The sequence below is a fragment of the Macaca nemestrina genome, chromosome 6, assembly GCF_043159975.1.
Source record: "Macaca nemestrina isolate mMacNem1 chromosome 6, mMacNem.hap1, whole genome shotgun sequence".
NCBI classification, from domain to species: domain Eukaryota; kingdom Metazoa; phylum Chordata; class Mammalia; order Primates; family Cercopithecidae; genus Macaca; species Macaca nemestrina.
The window spans coordinates 84,193,253-84,213,402 of NC_092130.1; the positions used below are offsets into that span (position 1 = coordinate 84,193,253).

The 20,150-nt window shown below is 40.0% G+C and overlaps 1 protein-coding gene across 1 annotated transcript in view; it reads left to right on the top strand.

The window, feature by feature from the left end:
- The first annotated feature begins 2,944 nt into the window (after positions 1 to 2,944).
- The window catches only part of LOC105484286 (limb and CNS expressed 1), a 51,157-nt gene continuing 33,951 nt past the window's right edge, over positions 2,945 to 20,150 (top strand). The window contains exon 1 of the mRNA XM_071098676.1: positions 2,945 to 3,252. Coding sequence (XP_070954777.1) covers positions 3,171 to 3,252 — 82 coding nt within the window. The 5' untranslated portion in view covers positions 2,945 to 3,170. The remainder of the gene's footprint in view (positions 3,253 to 20,150) is intronic.

Below are 20,150 nucleotides of genomic sequence, written 5' to 3' on the forward strand. Positions count from 1 at the left end.
AATAGCTTTTTTGTCCACAAAGCATCTAATTTCTGTTTTAGATTATAAATTCCTGGACAGCAAGATCATGGAAAATTTCCTATTTGGTACAGCTCATGTAAAGTGCACTTTGGGACCCTATTTAAAGAAAATGTATTAACATGCGGGCTACTTTTTTCAAGTTCTCATCTTATACAATGTCTTTGCCCTCTGGGACAACCCTGTGTCTGTGTCCTGTGTGGCATATACTCCCTCTGGGCATTTGCTAAGTGATAGTCATGATATGGTTTCACTGTGTCCCCACCCAAATTTCATCCTTTTTTTTTTTTTTTTTTGAGACAGAGTCTCATGCTGTCGCCCCAGCTGGAGTCCAGTGGCACAATCTCGGCTCACTGCAACCTCTGCCTCCCAGGTTCAAGTAATTCTCCTGCCTCAGCCTCCCAAGTAGCTGGGATTACAGGCATGCACCACCACGCCCAGCTGATTTTTGTATTTTTAGTAGAGCTGGGGTTTCACCATGTTGGCCAGGTGGGTCTCAAACTCCTGACCTCAGGTGATCCACCTGCCTCGGCCTCCCAAAGTGCTGGGATTATAGGTGTGAGCCACCACACCTGGAACCAAATCTCATCTTGAATTGTGGTTCCCATAATCACAATTCAAGACATGAGGGACCTGATGGGAGGTAACTGAATCATGGGGTGATTACCCCCATGCTGTTCTCATGATAGTGAGTAAGTTCTCACGAGATCTGATGGTTTTATAAGGAGTTTTGCCTCTTTGCTTGGCACTTCTCCTTCCTGCTGCCATGTGAAGAAGGACGTGTTTGCCTCCCCTTCCACCATAATTGTAAGTTTCCTGAGGCCTCCCCAGTCATGCTGCACTGTGTGTCAATTCAAACTCTTTCCTTTATAAATTACCCAGTCTCGCGTATGTCTCTATTAGCAGCATGAACTAATGCAGTCAGTATAATAGGAATTATTATTATTATAGTTCCATTCCATCTATTTCCTTTTACAAAGCCTGCTCTTCTACAAACTAGTTGAAGAAGCTGATCACATGGAAGGTATTTCATTTTTATATAGTCTTTAATGGTCTACTTTCAGTTCATCATAAAATACAACCTAGTTATGGAATCTGAAAATTGGAAGAAACACTGAAAAGCAATCTCTGTGGCTACCCTGGAAAAATATTTTAATAAAAGTTTGACAATCCTCAACAACCTCCTTCAACAAGTAACATAGGTTATAGCCACTAAAATTAGTTATTTTATATCTGGTATAAATCCTTATTATGGAAAAGGAATCCCGTGACTTATATTTATGTCTTCTATGGAAAGATTATTTAACAAAGGGTTACGGGTAGTATATATCATGAATAGGTAGAAAAAGAATTTCTGTTTTCTTAAGATCCATAAAGCCCAAGCATGGTGGCTCACGTCTGTAATCCTAGCACTTTGGTAGGCCGAGATGGGCAGATCACTTGAGGCCAGGAGTTTGAGACCACCCTGGGCAACATGGTGAAACCCCCTCTCTACTAAAAATACACAAATTAGCCAGGCACCATGGCGTGGGCCTGTGGTTCCAGCTACTAGAAAGGCTAAGGTGGGAGGACTGTTTGAGACTGAGAAGTCAAGGCTGCAGTGAGCCCGGATCACGCCATTGCACTCCAGCCTGCATGACAAAGTAAGACTCTGTCTCCAAAAAAAAAAAAAAAAAAAAAAAGGATACAGCTAGAGACTAAATTAAGCCCTGTGTTTGAATTCAGGAGCCACTCTTCTGGAAGCCAAGGCTTCCAGATTTTAGTCACTTCTGTTGGGCAGAGGCAAGTAAAACCTGACGGACAGTCTTACAGCTTGCCTGGGAACATTTGTGTCCCCATTTACCCTTCAAAGTGAATCATTCCCAAGGTTGACTTTAATTAATTCTGATGTAATTCACTTCCTTTCATTTAATAATTATTAAAAATTTCAGAGCAGGATGCAGTGGCTCACGCCTGTAATCCCAGCACTTTGGGGGCCAAGGCGGGATGATTGCTTGAGCCCAGGAATTTGAGACCAGCCTGGGCAACATAGTGAGACCCCATCTCTACAGAAAATTTAAAAATTAGCCAGGCGTGGTGGCACGTGCCTCCCAACTACTTGGGGCACTGAGATGGGAAGATTGCTTGAGCCCAGAGCTCAAGCCCCTCGCCTTAGTCAAGGCTGCAGTGAGTTATGATCACGCCACTGCACTCCAGCCTGGATGACAGTATGAGACCCTATTAAAAAGAAAAATAAAACAAAGAAACAGGGCAAGCAAATACATATAAGTTTTTTAAGTTAGTTATTAAAAGATTTTTTAAAAAATTGAGATAGGGTCTCACTTTGTCACCCAGGCTGGAGTGCAGTGGCACAATCTGGGCTCACTGCAGCCTCAACCTTCCAGGCTCAAGCCATCCTCCCAACTTAGCCCCCCAAGTAGCTGGAACCACAGGCTTGTGCCACCACACCCAGCTAATTTTTGTACTTTTTGTAGAGTTGGAGTTTCGCCATGTTACCCAGGCTGGTCTGGAACTCTTGGGCTAAGCGATCTGCCTGCCTCAGCGTCCCAAAGTGCTGGAATTACAGGCATGAGAAACTGCGCCCAGCCCCGTAATCTTTATGGTACTCCTTTGCCAAATAAGAATTATACTGAAAATTTAGATTTATACAGATTATACTGTTAATACATAGCTGGCAGTCCTGAGCTGGAAGCTCCCTTGTCATTCAGGAAATTTCCTAGAGAAATAACCTTCCTGATTCCATATTCCTGGGGGCAACACAATTGAAGATGGAGGGCCAGAAGAAATACTCAAGTCAGAATGCTGCACAGCATTCAGAGAAAATCTGGTTGGAGAGGAAAGCCATTTTCATAATTTAGAGAGCTTCCCCAGCTAGCCTGTAGGTGGGTGTGTTTAACAGAAGAAAGCAATGGGAACCCGCCTGTCAGCTAGCCTTTCGAGCTAATTAGCTCAGCATACAACAAAGATAAGTGAGCCTGGGAAGAGGGCCCCCTGAGGGGTCTTTAGATTCTGGGAAATGTCTGATTGGCAGATGTTAAAAGGGATTCTTTGGTAATCCAGTGCATCAATGAGCTGCAGAAATTCAGCCCAGGACTGCAAGAATTCAGGCATGAGGACACTCTGTACAGGAGGCTCACACAGGCAGACCCAAGATGGACAGAACCTTGGAATCTCTGAGACACATCATTGCCCAGGTCTTGCCTCACAGAGATCCGTCTCTAGTCTTCAAAGACTGTAAGTACTGAAGGGGGAAAAGTTTTTTGACTTTTTAGAAAATAGTCCTAAACGTCAAGTCACATCCTATTTAAGTAAGATTTCTCCTAAATCTCTGCAGTCGTATGCTGTGTTCTAAGTGATATTTTAACTTGTTCCTGACTTCAGTCAGAAGAACGATTTCATTTCACCTACAGGCATTAGGCGCTGGGTTATTCTGTCAGTGATACATCTTGCTAACTATTTGGAAGTCTCTTCTATAATCCAAGACCTGCCTAAGACCTAATGAACTTTTTCTGATGCTTTTAAAGTAAAGCAAAACTGATTGGTGCTGAGATTAAACCTAAAAATAACTTGGAAATGATACTAAAATATATCATTATTTGTTAACCTGTTTAATACCCCACAGCACATATTAGTTATGTTAATTCCAGTATCGTGTTTGTCTGAAAATTTTTGTTGCAAACCAGAATTAACAGTAAATCACCGCTGAGCTTTTAAATTTTGATAACAGATTATAATGCTTTAGTTAAAAGGCCAATAAAATGAGATGCCTCCCAACCTCAGCAACACTCGCTGTGGGGACCCCACACCCCCCCACCACCAATTTATACAGCAAGGCAAAGTTATTTTAAAATCTTTTTTTTTAAATGATTTAAAAATAATTCAATCAAGATTTCCAATTCTAGCAATACTATTAAACCATTTGTCATATAACTTCGTTTCTGGAACCAATTTGATTTCCTGCTGCTGCAAAACAGACTATCTTCATGTTGTATCTTATCTACAGTGGGTTTCATATTACAAAGGGCTTCTGAAATAGAACTTTGCTATGGAACTTCCCAAAAGGTAAAATGCATATGGATTTTTTTTTAACTTCAATAGGTTGCAGCTTTCCTCTTTGTGAATCTAGTTATGTTTGTCTCCATCAAAACATCAATGGTTTGAATTTTTGCTTTCTGATTGCTGAATAATGTTCCTTTCCAGATGTCCTCTTAGCTTAGATTTCTCATATGTTGAAGAAAGAGGAATGTTAGGCTATTTAATTCTATAATTTTTTCCTCTTAGATGTTAAATTGTAACCAATCTGTCCTTTAAGGCATAAAGTGAAAGCCTTTTCTTTCTCTCTCTCTCTCTTTTTAAATATTGTCTTTAAGCATTTGCCAATAACTATGTTAGATCTAATAAAAATCACTCTCTCCACTACTCTAGCCTGGAGTCTATTCAGGTTTGTTATGTTTTTTAAGCGAAAAGGGAAGGAAAGAATGTCTCTCTCCTACAATAGAACTGAATTCACTAGTGCGGGATAAAAGGGCTCTTGGGCTGCCCAAGCTTTGGATAAATTGTATAGGACCAGGGTTCTTATGCTGAGGGTTTAAATAGGGGAAGCAGTTAAAAAAATAGGGGGACATTTTTCACTGGCTCATTGAAAAACTCAATAAGTTCAAATGTGAAACTGTACAGCTCATTTTTAGATGAACTAAATTGCTGTGATTGTTTACAGTTTAGAAGAGAAGATAGACTAGAAAAAGGATTACAATAAAGCATACATTAAGTTCTGTCACCCAGGACTTCGCAGGACTTCTTTCATATGGGAGAACAAATAAGTGTCCTGTTTTATATATTTCATTCATTAACATAGAAACTAAATTTGACCAGAGAACATTTCCTGTTTACCCTAGAATGGACTGCTGCTCTGCAACTGCTTGCATGGCTTAATAGACGTGAATATTAAACTGCCGATTCTCTCCCTTCTTTTCTAATCTGCAAAATGACTAAATGACAGTAAGCCAAATGGCACATTTCTGTACCAGGAGTTTTCCTAACTGTAAAACATCCAATCACTTACCAATCTCGTGGAATAAGTGGGAATGGGCTTGCTTACTTTCTGGGACAGGACATCAAAAGTCTGTCTGGAGCCTATGCCATTGCCCTAGCAAGCTGTAGGTGCTGCACACGCCAGAGTTTGGCATATGGACCCATTTTCTTTGGCATACCCATAAGTTGCTGCCACCACACTCCTATTGGCAGCCTGTAAAAAGCTGCCACCAGCCTTGAATGGCAGGTTCTGAGCAGTCCCCTCTCCTCCTAGTCACTCCTAGCTCCTCCTCCACTCTAACCGGCTCCAAGCTCTTTCTGCCAGAAGGAAAGAGCTGAGCACTTGAGCACATCACTGCCAATTCCTTAAGAAAAATTGCTACCTTACTTTCCTACAAGATGAAAGCTGATCCAAGAATTTTTAAAACCCAGCCCCGTTGAACAAAAGAGCACACACACACAAACACACAAACACACACACATGCACACACAAAACACTTAAATTTTTTCTAAATTTCAATCCCATGAATGCAAACACAGTTTTTCTCTCTTCACTCTTTGGTTATACATAATGCAGGGAGTGTAAATGATCATGCAATTCATTTATTGCCCTCAGTTGGCTTTTGATTTGCTTAAAAACAAGCAACAGTAACTGAATTTTCTCTTCAAGAGAAAGCACCCAGAGAGTTTTCTGGTCTGAAACAGATGCACATGGGAATAGTTACGTTCATTTAAAGAAATAAAATTCAAATGCTTTCTCAGACAAGGAAGCTCTTCAAATGGTATTTTGCAATACATTAAACCTGTCATTTTATTTTATACAAGGCATTCATCTGGCAATAGTTGTGATTTGTTTCTTTTTTTATTTTCTCTTCTAGAAGGAAATAAATTCCATAACGCTTTTTTTTCTTTTCCCTATTTCACATTTCATATGAAAAATAATGGAAAGAGGTTTCAAATAAAGTGGACTCCCAATTTGAAATTTGTTCATCTAAGCTGACACTGGACTGTTCTTCCCTGCATAAATGTCTCTCTTTTAAAACAAGTAGCACTGGAAGTCTCCACACTACCAGGCAGAATCTCTGCAAAGTGTGTCTTGTCTCCATGTTGCCTTCCATTCTTGGCTTTGTGCAATATCCAATTTTGTTTCATGTGTCATGCATCACAACCAAAGCTGAGCTATCCTAAAAGCAGCCCCTGTCTGCTCTTTTGAAGAAGTGTTTGAACTTACTACTCGTTTGCCGCTGTTTGACAATTCCTTGCGTACCTTCTCAATAGAAATCACCATATGACTTCAAGATAGCTATGCTTTCAGATCCTAATCTGAATGTTAACTCTTCATATTACAAGAGCAGAATACATTTATCTGACATCTTTGGGCTCTTCCTTCAACCATTTAATAGTAAGGTTAAGATGTCAAGTCCTCATCATGTGCTAGGCACGGTACTAGAAACATTTATTCTTCATAGTAAGCTAGCAATGTAGGTACTATTGTTGTTAGAGGTGAGGAAACTGAGGCACGTGGCAGTTAAAATGACTTGCTCAAGGTCACACAGCTAGTATGTGATACAGCCAGGAATCAAATTCTGTCTTCTAACTCCTCACCTTGAAACACTATGAGACATTGCCTCTCACAAGTGCTAGTTACCATGTCATTAGTGTTGTAATACCAGTACAGGTTGAGTATGCCTTACCTGAAATGCTTGGGACCAGAAGTGTTATAGATTTCAGATTATTTTTGGATTTCAGAACATTTGCATTATATATACTTTAGCACCCCAAATCTGAAAATCTGAAATCTGAAATGCTTCAGTGAACATTTCCTTGGAGTCTCATGTCAGCAATTAAATGTTCTGGATTTTGGAACATTTTGGATTTTAGGTTTTTGGATTTGGGATGCTTGACTTTATCTGTTAGGAAAACAGAGGGGAGAAAAAGGAACTCTACCAGGAGCATAGAGGGAGTCCATTAAATAATCACATTTGAACAGAAGTGTGACAAGAAAGTGGAGAGGGGAAGATAATTTTTTTTTTTTTTTGAGACGGAGTCTCGCTCTGTCACCCAGGCTGGAGTGCAGTGGCGCGATCTCAGCTCACTGCAAGCTCCGCCTCCCAGGTTCACGCCATTCTCCTGCCTCAGCCTCCTGAGTAGCTGGGACTACAGGAGCCCGCGGCCACGCCCGGCTAATTTCTTTTCTTTTCTTTTCTTTTTTTTTTTTTTTTTTGTATTTTTAGTAGAGACGGGGTTTCACCATGTTAGCCAGGATGGTCTCACCTCCTGACCTCGTGATCCGCCCGCCTCGGCCTCCCAAAGTGCTGGGATTACAGGCATGAGCCACCGCGCCCGGCCAAGGGCAAGATAATTTTTGATGAGATAGCACAGCTTGTCCAAAGACAAATTGGGCAATACAAGAACCATGTGGTGGGGGAGGCAGAGACAGACTGAGGAGGCAGGTTGGGTCATGCTGACATGCCAACAATAGGGAGCCATTGGAGTTAACAGTGATCCTCAATTAGTTCTGGAAGTTTATGGCCTTATGTTGCATTGGGGAAAAGTTTATATTGACATTGGTTGGAGGTACACATCCCGATACCTAAGTTAGGGAAAACTGCAGCTTTTTCTTAGCAAGAAACCGTTTGCCAACTCAGATAAGATGCAAGATTTGTGAATGTCAAACATGCCTATGGGGAGAAACCACTTTCACTGACTGAAGGCCAAAACCAGGGTAAACTTTCTCAAAAAGATTGTTTAAAAAGTATCTTCATTGTCACTGTAGCCATGAGAATGAGTTGGTTTCTAGCATTGACTTATGAAGTGACGTGTAAGATTTCACTGGTATTTTTTCCCAAATTTTATAATGAAAAAGTAAGATGGATCCTTTAGTAAGCGTTGAAAAATTGGAAGCAAATTTCTCACATATTTGAGGTGCATTAACTCTTCCATTTGGGAGAACATTTTTCTGCATGAAAGATTTTATTTATATCAGATAGGTGAATACTTTACTTCAAAGAGTTCGTTTTTTACCCTTTGGAAAAACTGGACCAGACTACAGGGCTATTAAAAACATCTTAGTAATCATGAATCTAGCTATATGCAGCATGAGAGAGCAAGAATCCTCAGGAGTCAAGTACTTTATCCACCCCATGCTTTTCAGTACAGTTACGTGAAATCAATAAATTTGCTGATAAATGTATAGTTTTCACATTTCACTGAAAGGAATGGAGTAGGATGTAAAGGCTAAAGATTATTGTGTAGTAAAATCCCTATACATATTGCATTGCATTCCACCACCCCTGAAAAAATACAGTTTAAAACCACAAAAAACCAGCCAAACAAAAATAAACCCTATAGTGCTTGGTAGCTTATTTTAAAATAATGAGTGCATCTTAATTACAGTAATTTGAACTCTGCTAATTTTAGCATCTAAACTATGGATGTCTGTTTGTCTGAAGCCTATTCAAATGCGAATTTTACTTGATTTATTATAGGGCCTATTTTTATTTGAATCTATACTAAGGGAAAAATGTAAATTTTAGTACAACTATCAATGGCATAAGAGCTGGTTCTTTTTCTTTTTTCAGTAAATATACATTTGACAGAGTTTACAGTCAAATGTATAAAAGTCTCAACCCCAGAAGACAGGTTTTTAAAGTGGAAAAAATAGGTAGCTTCTTGATCACTTTATGGCCATATCTGTCCTAGTACATTTATTTATCATAGATAAGTGAGATTTAACAGATCAAAATCAAATATGACAGACACCTGTTCTGCGAGATCAAATCCGGGATCTCTTCATTGACTGCTCTCCCATCTCACCAGAGGTTTTTGGTGGTGGTTGCTGTTGTTTTTAACAGTTAAGATTTGTTAGTCTGAACTCAATTTTAACAACTTCTGAAACTCATGTGTTAAGTTACAGCCCATAATAAGATACAGATGCATAAGGTTGAGTTTCTAAGTTATGATCTTCTGTTTAAATGACACGGTTTTACTGATTATGTGCTACAGATTGATTTAAGAAATATAAGACAACTTTAGAAGCCTTTCATAAAAGAATCTTCTTTTTGTAATACATTTCATATTGATGTTTTAACCCCAAAAGCTCTTACTTCTTTACCTCCATGCTCAAATGCCCATATAAGTTTAGTCTGTCAAGGTAGTTAAAACATTTATATTTTAAAAGAAAAAGAAAAAAAAAGAATCCCATTGAAAGATTAATATTGACAAAATAGACAATTATTACACTCCCCATAATTCTTTATATTTTTTTCTCTGGTGTCCATGAAATGTTTGAATTATGGTTTTGCTTTTTTTTTTCCTCCTGCGATGATAATCAGTTGATCCCTATTTTGATCTCATCCCATTAAGCAGCTGTGAGAAACCATCATTTAGTCACCACTCCTTTGGCACTTATGGCCTGTGCTATTTAGTTTACATTTCCCTCATGTGGCTCTGTACAAAGTGTTACAGCTTCACTGGGGTGTTTTTGTCCACACCTAAGTTGTAAGTTCCAGGAGGGCAGAGCTGTACCTTGTACTTTCCTGTAACCCCCAGGTACCTCACACAGGGACACACACCTAGCAGGTGCACAATCAGACATTTTTGGATTGCCAATTGGTTGATTTTTCTTCCTCAAATAAAGGGGGGATGATTCTCCCCATTGTCAGGTGTTCTCCTTTACGATGAAATAAACTGTGCCAAGACCCTTTTAAGCCATTTATCCTCTGACTCCATTATCACAGGCTAATTACATGCAGGGTTAAGTTGATAGCCAGATAAAAGAGAACAGAGCATCAAGAAAGTCAGGGCTCCAAAGACAAACACACCCGCTCGGCTAGAGCTCTGCCGTGGGTTGGCCCTATCACACTCTCTCAGAATCATTTCATATGCCATGTTGGCACAATGGCTTAAATTGCCCATCCTTACATTCATCCACTGGATCTTCCCCCAACTGTGAGTCACCAAAGCCATGCATGCACCACGTTCTTTAGAGCCAAACTCTGTGCCTTGTACATAGACCTTCGTTAAATAGCTGTGGCAGGATCTTGAGCATTCTTATAATGATTGTTTCCAGGGAAGGAAGATGCATTGCACAAAGCTACATTTACACTTATTTGACCATTTTGACTAAGAAGAACTGATCAGCAGAGCAACCAGCATGACTAATCCTTTATTGGTTGTCTAAAATCATTGGTCCTCTAAAGTCTCTTTTAAATACAGTGCAATGTCATTATCCAATAGAATGTGAGAAAGATATGTACTTTCTGATTGGTTAAATAGGTACATCAGGCTTCTATTTTATGCAGTTTTTGAGATTGGATGACATCATCTGACCCAATGTGCACATATAAACCACACATGTGAAATCAGGCGTGCTGCTTAAATATGGGATACTTAATAACTTTTTACTTTAATTTGTCTTTGTGATTCCCTCTTACACCTTCATTAATTTTCCCCTCCCTCCTCAAAAAATTACCCTGTGCTTCCAAATATACATAAAATAAGTGTTATTTAAATTTTCCCCTAAAAGGATTTACAGTTCATTGGTTTTAAATTCTAAAGGTGAAAATTAAACAAAAAAGAATGATATCCCTTTTGCATGTTTTGCAGAGTCTCCTGAGAGGTTAACTTTGTAAAACAACCTAAAGGATCATAATTTCCTCAGGAAAATGTTTGGGGTAAAGGGTGGGCATGAAAGAAGTAAAAAAAAAAAAAAAAGCAAACAAAAGAAGAAACACAACCAGCTTTCCAGTTGCTGAAGAGTTAAGCTCTGACTTGGGAGCATTACCAAAGGAAAGTCCCTCTGCTGGGAACAAAGCAAGACTCCAAGCTGTCTCAGTCCTGCTGTGTGTTGTGGCTACCTTTAAAAGTGACTACACAAAAGAAAAGGGGTCCGTGATTCCTACGTGTTGTACCCTGTGTGTCCACAAGATTCCATTAGCCTGGCCAAAACTTGGCGAAGGCTGAGGATGGTTATAAACAACTAGACAGCAACTCTGTTTGTCAGTGTCCTGGGGTTCAGCTAAGACCAGCACAAGACCCAAAGGTACCGCATTTTTCAACTCATTTTGATTAATGGTAAATTAGCATCACATGTTGAGCTTGCCCTTTAAATTATGTAGGGGTCCTTTTCCCATTGTTCCTCAAGAAAACTAGGAAGTAACATTGGTAAAAACAAGTTGCACATGATTGGATTGCTAAAATACAAAATACTAATTAACTTTATTTTAAAATATCGCCTGCCAGGGATAATTTAATTAAAGGTTATATTAAAATATTACATGACATAAATCCATCTGTTCAGAGACAGAGAATCAATTTAGAAATATGGCGGCCGGGCACGGTGGCTCACGCCTGTAATCCCAGCACTTTGGGAGGCCCAGGCGGGTGGATCACCTGAGGTCAGGAGTTCAAAACTAGCCTGACCAACATGGTGAAACACCATCTCTACTAAAAATACAAAAATTAGCTGGGTTGGTGTTAGGCACATGTACTCCCAGCTACTCAGGAAGCTGAGGCAGGAGAATCACTTCAACCCGGGAGGTGGAGGCTGCAGTGAGCTGAGAAAGCGCCATTACACACCAGCTGGGTGACAAAAGCAAAACTCCATCTCAAAAAAAAAAAAAAAAAAAAGAAAAAAAAGAAATATGGTAATCATCTTGAGAGCCTCTTAATGATTTATCCTTAAATGGCAGCCTTTCCAATTTGTCTTTATTTTTGACAAGGGAAATTCTACCCAGCTAGAATATTTCCTCATGTAAGTCTTAAAGAAATTTGCTCTTTTTTTTCTATCAAATTTATAATGGATTTTTAAGATCCCTTTTTGTGAACAAATGACTGTCTTCTATGCAGGACTTGTGTCATATTAGGCAATTGAACTGAGCAATGAACTATATTGTTTCTACTTTCCTGAAGCATACACTGTTATGAAAATTAATTTAAAATAAGATTAGCTCCTCATGGTAGTTTTTGCTAGGAGCAGGTCTATTGCCTTTAGCATCCATTAGAAAGTGAAAAATTGGGACCAAAAAAATCCACATTTTCAAATTTTGAGACATGTAGCATTTTATCCATTATTTTCTGGCTATTAGGGAGTTCAAACTTTACCAGTGAAATGTTATCAAAAGATCTTTCTCTTTTCTATCCCTGAACTCTGCACCTATCTTGGAAATAAATAGCACAATGTGTTCAATTAGAGAATCTTCAGGTTGTAGACTATTTTTAGACTATTTAATGACTTAGTTTCCAATACAGGAACAGTTAGTTTCAAAGATGCAATATGGAAACATATATTCATGCCTTTTCTTTTCTTCCTTTACCTCCTCCAGTCACAAATAATAGCTAACACTCTAGTACTTACTATGTGTGAAGTTCTTTTCTGAGCATTTTCCATTTTAAGCCTTACAGCACCCCTGTGATATAGACACTATGTTCCACAGATGAAGAACTGAGGCATGGGGTGGTTAGACATCTTGCAGTGATAGAAACAGGATTCAAACCCAGACAGTCTGGCTTTGGAGAACAGTTTTTTTAACTACTAAGGAAACTGCCTGTCTGTTGATAAAAAGTGGAGAGACAAGATTCAGTGCATATTTTATTGTGTAATGAACTCATGCCTGTATTTGAGGACTCTTCTATAACAAACCCTATAATCCATAGAGCATTTAAACTCTCTACATCTCAAACTTTCCCTATGAAAACATAGATCATATATCCTTACTGGCATCTGCATTGTGTCCAATCTGTGAGAATAAAAATATAATTATATATATACACACATGATAAGCCCTGAATGTTGATTATGATGCCCTCTGGGTGTCCAATTACTGATGTCCTTCTCTGAAGGGGTTTCATCTCCTTCCAGGCTGCAGAAGGAACACTCTTTTGCTTACTCATCCCCTACCCACTTCTAGTGGATTTTTCTGCCCAGGCCCCTCTCAGAGAAATGTTCTACCTTGGGCTCACCCAGATATACAAGAGCAACCGCATATTCTCTCTGGAGATCCAGGCCCTTCCTCCTGGCTCCACCTCTTCATGGATGGAGCCAGCACAGGCAGCACAGCACCTTCGGCAAGGGCAAAGGACAAGGGACTCTGTTCCTACCCTTCTCTCCTGCTTGGGTAAAGCTGGGGTACCAGGGCAATGGGGTTCACATCCAGTTATTAAAAGAAGCTAAGTCCTCTCACCTTGTCTCTTGTCAAATCATATCCCTTCCTACTGGCACTCTTTCCTATTGCTCCCTACACAGTTCCTCAGTGGGAGTATCATTATTTCTCTCCCTTCCCCCATCCCTCCCTCAACCTCATTCCTCTGAGAAGGGCTCAGCTTAGGCCTTTTTCCTACACAAATTTTTCCTGACCTTTTCAGCCCACATTCATCTACTCTTCCCCTTGCATTTATTTAATTATTCTGCCATAAATTTTACATCTTACACGTCACTTTAACATCATCTCTGTTCCACAATTTAGCACTCTAATATTTTGTTCACTAACTATATGATGAATATATTATTTCTCCAGTTGGATTGTAAATCTCCATGGGCCGAGACCTGTCTTGGATTTTTCTATTACTTCATAGCATCAAGGTCAGAGTCAGCACATAGACATGCCAATGCCACATTGCAGGTTAATTATGGTGTTCTGTTCCACTGATCCCATATGGTATTTTTCAATTCTTTTCAATAGAGTGCTTCAGGCAGTCTACATAAATCAATTAGTGTTGGCATCCAAGACAAACAGACTTATTATCCCTGTTCAGGACTTTCCTACACACTAGTTCTTATGAAGGTACAACTGACTGCCTACTCACAACCCAAGTGAGTAGGCAGTCAACAACCATGTTTCTACCCTGACCAGGCTTCATCTCTCTCTACCCACTTTGCGATCTCCAGCTGAGACATGATTGCCACCAACACACCCATGTTGTGTGAACACCATGGTGGTCTATCCATGAAACCTCCTATTCCAGAATTAAGTCCTGACCGCGCTGTGGATCACAGGGACTTCACTTACTTTCTACATGTTCATTCAATTGCACTAAAGCTGTTTAGACTATGTCGAGGTTTCTTAGATTCCAGATGAATTCAATGACTGCTTCTAGGTGAGTATCCAGCCTGTGCTGGATATCAAGGAGGCTACAGAGAAGAATGAGCCAGAGTGGTGACCCTCTAGAATCCCAGTCTGCTGTGAGTTAAATAACAGAAAACTGTATTCTATAAGATGAATTGTTACCACAAGGCATTTCATTCCTCTGGCCAGAAGAAAGTACAGCCAAGTCTGACTGGATACATTTAGCCAGGAGCACCACATCCATTTTATTAGCATGGTTTATAGGAGATTAAGTGCTAAGACATAGGGCCACTCACGGAATAAGAGTTCAGAAAAGGAGGTGCAAGTGGGAAGGAGCCAGTGAGTGAGGCACAATGGAGGAGGTGTCATTTCCCCTGAAGTGTGGGAGTAAACTGGATAGAGGGAAGGGAGGGGAGGGACCAAACACTCAAAATAGGAGGGAGCACTTGAACCAAGGTACAGATAACAAATAAGCAACATGTGTGCAGGGAGGTGTCATGAGACTGTCCATGCTGAAGCCAATCACGAATTTATGCTGGAGAGGGTCAAGGGTTAGATAACCAAGGTGTTCCATGTTGCTGGATGTCTTTATCAGTTAACTGGGAAAGCCTCAATGCGAACTTTATAATTAAAAAAGGAAGCTTCAGGAAGGGGAAAATGAAAACCTCACTTACAAAGAGACTTGCTTGGCGATGTAATACTACTCTGAAAACTCTGTTGTGTTCAAATTTCAAAACACAGTGAAGAAGAAAGTAGCCACACTAATGTCTATAAACTACATAGTACATTTTCTTGTTATTGAAAAACAAAATATTTAAAACTCCTGCAGAGGCCTATCACCGCGTTAGCGAAAGCAATGAGGGGCAGTAGAATGAATTAAGAATATCGATCTGCAAAGCCACTTCAGAGGTACACTGCTTTCCTTTTTTTTTTTTTTTTTTTTTTGAGACGGAGTCTCGCTCTGTCGCCCAGGCTGGAGTGCAGTGGCCGGATCTCAGCTCACTGCAAGCTCCGCCTCCCGGGTTCACGCCATTCTCCTGCCTCAGCTTCCCGAGTAGCTGGGACTACAGGCGCCTGCCACCTCGCCGGGCTAAGTTTTTGTATTTTTAGTAGAGACGGGGTTTCACTGTGTTAGCCAGGATGGTCTCGATCTCCTGACCTCGTGATCCGCCCGTCTCGGCCTCCCAAAGTGCTGGGATTACAGGCTTGAGCCACCGCGCCCGGCCTACACTGCTTTCTTTACTGTAAGCAGTTATAATCTGATAGAAATCACAAAAAGGAACTGGATTTCGTGATATTATTAATACTCCTCCTAACAGTTCTCTCTCCTACTTCTTAAGTCCCTTGCTGAGGCAAGGGATTTGATATTCTGCTTCTTTATTGTAACTTTATCAGTTAAACATCAGTTACCTTGACAAAAGCAAACCCAAAAGATGGTTTGTGAAAGTTAAAGGCAGAACCTGAAGTGTTGCTCAGCTCATCCTTAATTCAGCGTCAGCCCAACTGCTACCTCTCGGCTTTCTCCAGAGCTCTGGCTCAGGAGTCACTGCTACCTGTGTCCAGTGTCTAGATTCGCTGTATGACTGATTTATCTTGTCCTGGCTGTGGATAAAGCCCCTTCCCTATAGTGTCCACTGGGAGAGAGTAGAAACATTTCAAAAAGAACTTTACTAAACTTTTGGAGAAATAATGCAAAGCCAAAGATAATATGTTTTCGACTATAGCTTCCTGACCCTGAGGTGGGAGGCACAATCAGGTAGAGACCTGGCCTTGCCAGAAGGCTCATGTCCCTCTACCCGGGAAATCAAGCCCTTCAGCAGTCTCTGTCCTTGCCTCTTATTTCTCTTGAGGTCCCTCCTTTGTTCCTTGAAAGAAAGGGCTGGAATGAGAGGCTCAGTCACAGCCCCTCCTGAGCCAGTCTGTGGGTATTTACACCATTGTTTAAACTAGAGCAGTTGGTTGAAGATTGATGATACGGATGTGTGTTTACACGCACATGGACTGCTCATTACGAAGGACAGTTCCAAGCTGGAAACATGTCATATGACTTGTTTGAAAATGTACAAATAAAGTCTTTTCTTTCATTTGACTTTTTCAAGAACAAATGTCAGGAAAATGGCCCACAGAAAAAGGTAAATGAGGTAATTCTTGGGGAAGACTTCCATGCCTACACTACCAACAGCCTGACAAATGCAGCTCATCTTCTATACTTTTGATAACATTCAAATACTTGGCAAACATTTCTTATGTTTCTACTATGTTCCAGGGGTTGTGGGGAAAATGATATAATTCTTTCTCCAACGAGCATTGTTTATATTACAGATAGACGGCATGAAAATAACTTAAGTTCTATTATATTAAAGAGTAACTCAGGATGAACCAAGGACATGGACTGTAGAGGCAAAACTAGGTTAAAAATCCTAGGTCCAAGACTTAGTAGCTGTGTGATTACACCTTCAACTTCTTTTTTTTTCCTTTGTAGGCTGTGGATGATAATACCTATTTCAAGGGGGTGCTGTAAGGATGAAAAGGGAAAATGCATATAATAGATACATTAGGAGGATAGGAATCGTCACTTCTTCCTACAGCAAGGTTTCTCAAATTTTAACATGCATCAGTTTTTTTTTTTTTTTTTTTTAATCTTGTTAAGAAGGAGATTATAGTTCAGAAGGCCTAGAGTGGAGCCTCAGATTCTGCATTTTTAACAAGTTCCCAAGTGATACCATGATGTTTCTTGGGGGTGGGGGGTACACTTTTATTAGCAAGGGCTTTGAGATTATTTTGTTTTTGTTTTTGAGAAACTGATGCTGGAAGCAAGTCTTGAAAAAGAGTAGGCACCATTCAAGAAGAAAATAGACAGTGGAAAGAAGGGCATTCCAGGAGGATGAATGGAAGTACTGGCTTTTGAGAAGCATAAGAAGCATATAGAGTGAGGAACCCGGAGGATGAACTTGGGGAGAGGAGGTTAGGACAAGAGAGAATAGTAAGACACAGGGTCTTCTATGCCTTGCCAAGGAGTCATTCATTCCATAGTTAATAAGGGACTCACAGAAGGATTTGAAGATATGAGTGATTTGATTGGCTATGAGATTTAGTGATATTACCCTGAAAACAGTGGGAGTATAGGTTGGATGGGAGGCTGGTTGGAGTCAGGAGGGTATTGTGGTATGCTTGATGAGATACAGTAAGCATGAACCAATGCAGTAATGGCAGTATAGACTGAAAGAAACTGATGCTGATGGGAGACATCAGGATATGAAATTGACAAAACTTGGGCTTTTTTTTTTTCTTTTTTTTGAGATGGAGTCTCGCTCTGTCACCCAGGCTGAAGTGCAGTGGCAAAATCTTGGCTCACTGCAAGCTCTGCCTCCCAGGTTCACACCATTCTCCTGCCTCAGCCTCCTGAGTAGCTTGGACTACAGGCGCCTACCACCACGCCCAGCTAATTTTTTTTGTATTTTTTTTTAGTAGAGCCGGGGTTTCACCGTGTTAGCCAGGATGGTCTCAATCTCCTGACCTCGTGATCCACCCGGCTCGGCCTCCCAAAGTGCTGGGATTATAGGCGTGAGCCCCCGCGCCCGGACAAACTTGGGCATTTATTAGATATTGAAAGAGGAAATGAAGTTTAAGGTTTATGCCCAGTTTCTGATTTAGGTAACTAGGTAGATGATAACATCACTTTTTTTTTTTTTTTGGTAACTCAGGAGAAAGAAAAGTAATTCAGAGGAAGAGAAGAGTTTATGAAAAAGAAAATGAGTTGAGTTTGAAAATATGTTGAGTTTTTGCAACATCCAAATGGCAGTGTCTGATAAAAAAAAATTGGATATGCAAGAGAATAGTTTGGGAGCTGTCTGTGTTTATTATGGTAGGTTCTGTCATTCAAGGAGAATAGCTGGAAGAGAAGCAAGACGAGACAAGACAAGATTTCCATGCTAGTCAACATGAGTAGTGAGCAGAGGAAGAGAAATTCACAAAAGACACCAAGGAGAAATTATTAGGAAGAAACACAGACTGAGGAGGAAAAGCCTAGGGAGACGAGGTTTCTGGAAGAAAGTGATCAGCTTTGTCAAATACAGCTAACAAGTCAAGTAACTAAGGACTGAAAACCAGGAATTGGTACTATTTGTAGGAATTTCAGCAGAATAATGTGGAGGAAAGCCTATATTACTTGCGGTGGGTTAAAAATAAATGGAATATAAGGAAGCAGAGATAGTCAATGTGGAATATTCTTTCTAGCAGTTTGGCTATATTGGGAGCATTTTAATAACTAGTAGCCAGACATAGTTCCAAGATTGAGTGTTTCATTTAATTGATTGATTTATTCATTTATTCATTTAATAGTTGTTTTGAGCACAGCTTTGGCTGCTGGGAAAGAGTGAATAAGGCGGGAACTTTTAAAAATAGGCCATGGGAGTGACTAAGAGAACAATTTCCAGGAAAAGCAGCACAAATTCATTTGAGACTGTAGGAAATAAAGTGGAGCTGAGCATTTGTGCAGATGGTCCCTAGACATAGGGGTAGATATTGCACACTTGGTAGCTCAAGTTTATTCTGTAACATGGAAGGCAGGATCATTGGCTGGGCAATGAAGGTGCAACTGCACCTAGAGATTAACTATGTATTGATTGACACCTGTTCTCAAACTTGGGTGATTTTCTTCAGCAGCTCTTGACCCTCTGCTCATATTTTCTTTGAAATTGTCCACAAACCTTGTTGATGCTACCCCCCAAAATAAAGGAGCATGTGTTTCATAAATAGAGCATTTTCTGATATACCAATCTTTGGTATATCTTTGGAACTCCAAACGGCAAGCTGGCCTTCTTCCCTCTGCACTTCATTTGTCTGGTTTTTGAGTCGACAAGAAGAGATAGAGATAGAAAGATGGATTGTATGTCTGTATGTATATATATTGCACTCTTGGCGGGTGATGACATCTGTGGGATCATCAGAGAAATCTTACAAAATTGCAGAATGAAAAGTTTGAAAACTTCAACTTTTATTCACACAGAAATCTGACTTAGTGCATAGCTTCAAACTCCTTAATCCCAAGAGCTTTACATGCCAAAATTCTTGTGTTCATTTTCCCCAGATTGTCATGCGTTTTACCTAGATTATCATGGGTCCTCAACTTCCTGCTCCACTTCTCAGCTAAACACCAGTCAACAACTGACTGACAAAGTAGGAGGCTAATAGTCCTTGTCGACAAGAAGAGCAACAGGCTACTGGCATTAGTTACAGTCTTCAATCTTCAGGACATCTCTGCTGACTTCTGGAGGTCAAATGCAAGCAGAGACTCAAGTCAGCTAGCTCATAGACACTTGTTTCCTCAGGGGTGGGAGGAAAAGGAGGAGAGTGAGGGACAGAAAAATAGTTTAGAAAATGAAAGTTCTAATTCTAGTTTGAATTATATCAACTGGTAGAAAATATAATTTCAAATATTTTCAAAAAAATTAAAAAGCTCTGTAATGACTAATTCTCAACTTGACCATTCAATATGTATTTTATTGATTAATTCAAGTATCCCCTCACTACTCTTAACATTCTCCCGATTTCTTTCCCAAATCACTTCTTAAATTACTAAACACTGCGGTTTTTAAATATACACAGGCAACCAGTTCCTTAGGAGTTGCCAGAATTTGCCTGAACTATATACCATGAAGCTGATCAGTGACCTACAGAGAAGGTACAGACACCCAGTGCTCTAGTAAACAGCTTAGAAAGTGGCTATACAATGATTTTGTCTCCAAATCAAACTCTGAGATATTCCAGACTCTCTGAAAAATGTCACTGTCCAGAATTTTAAAGCAGATCCAAGAATATATTCAGGATAAAGGCAAAGTGCATAGATGCCATGTTACATGACGCATGTTTGAAAGAGCAAAAACTATTTAATCTAGAACTTGAAAAAACCTGAGTGTTGTCTGTTTGGTGTACTTTTCATATGCAAGTGAGAGATGCCAGTTGAAAATGGCTTAAGGAAAAAGCAGATGGGTTGGTTTAGATAACTTCAAGTCCAATCAAGGATCCTGGATTACG